The following is a 4,148-nucleotide window of genomic DNA, read 5'->3' as shown; positions in this document are numbered from 1 at the left end:
TCACTTCACACACATTTTCTCTCTTTTTGACACTTGGTCTCTTCCTAAACATGTTGCCGCCTCATATTTGATTATTAAATTTTACTTTACTTGAAATCCAAAATCCTTGCTATGACATGTAAAATATATCCTTACTAAATATGGTTAAAAGATTAAACAATTTATACAATAATATGGTATCACATGGGTAATGATTGCATAAATTTCTTTTTTAAGCTAGAAGATTTCACTTCCCTTCATTTGAAGTTTCCCTCGACATAGCCGATGGTTTAAAGTCTAGCGGCTCCAAATAAGTCAATTGTTGAACAAATGCCTGCTTCTTATCCTGAATATTTCTGAACACCTTTCTATTCCATTTCATTAAAAATATTTCCAAACACCTCTTACCTCGAGGCCACCGTTGCTGGAGAAAACCGAAAAATCAAGAGATTGAGATGTTCAAGAGTTTGGATCCTCTGCATGTGCACCAATATTTGTCCCCTTTGATTTCATAAATACCCCTCTTCACTCTTTAAATGGCTGAAGGTAATGTGCATGTAAAGGAACTCAACTTGATATCCAAGGGGCTATGCACAAAATGCAGCGGAGATTTGAACTGCCCGGAATCAGGACCGGCAACTGCCCATCTGATTCAAATTGAGCAATTCTACTGATCCGATTCCAATTCCTTAAACGATGGTCACACACCTTATCTTAGTATTCCAATTAATTATATATCATCCTCATATCATAATAAGGCAAAAATGTAGATTTCACCAGTAATCCTTACATGAACAAGAGCCATTTCTAAAATGATGGAAACGACTCCGATCTCTTGCGATGATCTCCCTGTTGAAAATCTTTGATATGAGCTTTGTTGCTGAGTGGCAATTTCCACATATACGAAGGTTCTTCACTATTCTGATTGTTGTCCCTGGTTTTGTACTGATCAACCCATAAGCAATCGCCAATTTCTCACTGTGATAAGACAATACTCCTTCCTTCCTTTCCTCATCTATATCATAGAGTACCTCTGATGTATCTGGTACATGACCAGCCAACTCCAATAGTTCATCTATTTCATCCAACATCTTATATATCTCTTTGCAATGTTGATGTGATTTGTCACCAACGAGAAACTCATGTAAAACACTATCCACCTCAATAGAGCTACAGCCAGGTACTTTCTTCATTCCCCTATCATTTAATCTGGTTCTTATCCTTGCAACTTCCTCCCACTTGCCAGATTTTGCATAGATGTTTGATAAAAGTACATAACCCCCAGGGTTTTCCGGCTCCAGTTTGAAAAGATGTTCTGCAACAAGCTCACCTAGCTCAACATTGCCATGGACCCGACAAGCTCCTAGCAGAGAACCCCAAATAGCTCCATCAGGCTCAATTTCCATATTCTTCATCAAGGCCTCTGCTTCATCAAACAGCCCAGCACGACCAAGCAGATCAATCATACACCCGTAGTGTTGCAATTTTGGTGAAATCTTGTACTCCTTGATCATGGTATCAAAGTATTTGTGACCTAATTCCACCAAGCCCGCATGGCTACAAGCCGAAAGTACACCAACAAAAGTGATATCATCCGGTTTGAATCCTTCTTCAACCATCCTTGAGAAAAGCTGGAGGGCCATATCTGCATACCCATGCATGGCTAGTCCAGATATCATTGCATTCCAAGAAGACAGGCTTTTAGATTTCATAGAGTCAAAGACCTGTTTTGCAGCCTGTATACTTCCACATTTAGCATACATGTCAATGAGACTAGTTGAAAGAGAAGGATCACCTGAATTACTAAAATTCTTGTCTGTATATGCATGAATCCATTTGCCAAGATCAAGAGTACCTAAGTATGCACAGGCTGGTAGAATACTCAAGAAAGTGACCTCATTAGGCTTTTCATTTGATTGTAGCATTTTCCTAAAGAGATCCAGAGCTTCTTTATAGTGGCTCATATGAGTATACCCACCAATCATAACATTCCATGAGATTTGATCTCTTTGACTTACTCTGTCAAACAAACCACGAGCTGTTTCCAACCCCCCACACTTGGAATACATGTCAATGAGAGCATTAACAAGCCGAAGATTTGAACCAAGTCCATGATCTTTAATCCAAGACTGAACCTTAATCCCCAACTCAAGGGACCCCAATTGAGCACAGGCTGAAAGAACACTAACCATAGTGCTCTCATTGGGCTGGGCATTTGCTCTCAGCATTTCCTGAAAGAAATCCAGAGCCTCTTTGTATCGCCCACTATGGGCATAGCCTGCAATCATGGCATTCCATGATACAACATCTCTAACAGGAATTTCATCAAATAGCTGACGAGCATTGTCCAGATAACCTGCCGAAGCATAACCTGTTAGCAAAGCCGTGAAGGAAACCGCATTTCTCGAAAAACCTTTATCAAAGACCAGCCGGGCATCAGCTAGTTCGCCGCTTTGGGCATACATGTTAATTAGAGAAGTATGTACAAAGGCGTCAGTCTCAAGACCAAGCTTCACAACATGCGCATGGACCTGTTTCCCTTCATGGGTAGCTTGAACTTTCGCACAAGCTTTCAAAAGGAAAGGGAAAGTATAGCTATTCGGCTCTGTTCCTGCAAGGAGCATACTTACATAGAAAGCTATGGCATGGATAGGGGTACAGCTCAAGCAATGACCTCGAATAATCGTGTTCCATACGAATTGATTTGGTTCATCGATGCAAGAAAAGATTGAGACAGCGTAAGAAAGATCACCAGTGGGAGAAATTGCACAAAACTCGATTAGCTTACTCAGTGCATATTGGGTGTTGTGCAGGCCTGTCTTGATGAATTGGGAGTGGATTTGTTTAAAATTTTCCATACCCTTGCATGAGGAGAGAAGAGAGAGAGATGGGTGAAATCTGAGGACTTTGTAAGGAGGGTCTGAGAAGGGGAGGAGATGCAGAGAGGACGAAGAAATCAAAGGGGACTGCAAAGAGAACAACATTGGCAAAAGGTCTGAAACTTCTGTTTGAAGTTTCTTTCAACTTTCGAGCTTGAACCGCCAAAAACAATAACAGATCCTTTGTGGGAGGGGATTAACTCTCTCTCCCTCTCTCTCTCTCTCTCGGACAGTCCGATCTTGGCCTATAAATCTCAACCTTAGCCCAGCCTAGCTATGATGGACTAAAAACCCAACCCAAGCTCTGAAAGTCTTGTGCAGGCTTATTTGAATAAGTGTGATAGGTTCATAAGAAGGATATCTAGTTCTGGGGTTTGAGCTTTGAAGTGGTACGAAGGTTAATTCAATTCAATTAAGACTTTTTTTGGCATCATTTTTCTTTTTTCTTTTTATTAATTTATCAAAAATCATTAATGAATATATTTTTTAATCAAAACATAAAAATATTGATAACTACTTGAGAAAAATGGTTTTTTATGAGAAATAGTTTGATATTCTTATGTGCAAAATGGTTTTTTGAAGAAATGGATGAAGATATGTTCCCTTCTGTTGGTGTATGATGTTTTGTATTCCGTCGCAGTTTAAATCCAGGGAGTACTAGTGCAGCAACTAGACCGGTAGGACGGCGGTCCCGCTAGCCGGTTAGCGGGCCGTGGGGGTTGCAAGGGGGGCAGAAGGCCCTCCTGCATAGCAGGGAGTGTAAGGGGGCGCAGCCTCCCACTCGAATTTTTTATTTGAGGGCAATTGTAGTTTAATCCGGATCAGAGTTTTTTTCGCTATATATTTGTAGCGAGGGTTTCTTTCTCTGTAATGCAAGCAATACGGAGAGGTGTGAGGAAGAGTGCTGTAACCCTATTCTCCATTGATAGTGAAGCAGGATCTCATCTCACCGGGGATGTAGGCAACCTTACCAAACCTCGTAAAATCTGTGTGCATTGTTTGTTTTGTTTTTCCATTATCTTCTACATTGTTTTAGGGTTGAGTTTCTACACCTTCACCCATCTTCTTTATAATTCGCTTTCTCCACTTTGTATTGAAGAAGGGGCAAGGGGCTTGAATTTCTAATTACAAAACAAATGACTACCTTATCCCTTTATATTGGGACTTTAAGTGTGTGTTCATTAAGGTTCAACGTAAAAATAAATGAAAATCCATTTTGGCCAAAACACATAAATGGCTCTTGATCTCTTTTTTGGCTTTTGGGTTTTATCAATTTTTTTTTTTTTTAAT

General features: G+C 40.1%; 1 protein-coding gene across 1 annotated transcript; it reads right to left on the bottom strand.

The window, feature by feature from the left end:
• Positions 1-330: 330 nt before the first annotated feature.
• On the bottom strand, positions 331-3,088 carry LOC122059163 (pentatricopeptide repeat-containing protein At1g08070, chloroplastic-like). Its single transcript, XM_042621848.1, has one exon. The coding sequence runs from the start codon at positions 2,961-2,963 to the stop codon at positions 753-755; it is 2,211 nt and encodes a 736-aa protein (XP_042477782.1). The 5' UTR covers positions 2,964-3,088; the 3' UTR covers positions 331-752.
• Positions 3,089-4,148: the final 1,060 nt, after the last annotated feature.

The sequence above is a fragment of the Macadamia integrifolia genome, chromosome 2, assembly GCF_013358625.1.
Source record: "Macadamia integrifolia cultivar HAES 741 chromosome 2, SCU_Mint_v3, whole genome shotgun sequence".
Lineage (NCBI taxonomy): Eukaryota > Viridiplantae > Streptophyta > Magnoliopsida > Proteales > Proteaceae > Macadamia > Macadamia integrifolia.
Note: the sequence above shows the minus strand (reverse complement) of the source record. Positions and strands in the feature narration are given on the sequence as shown.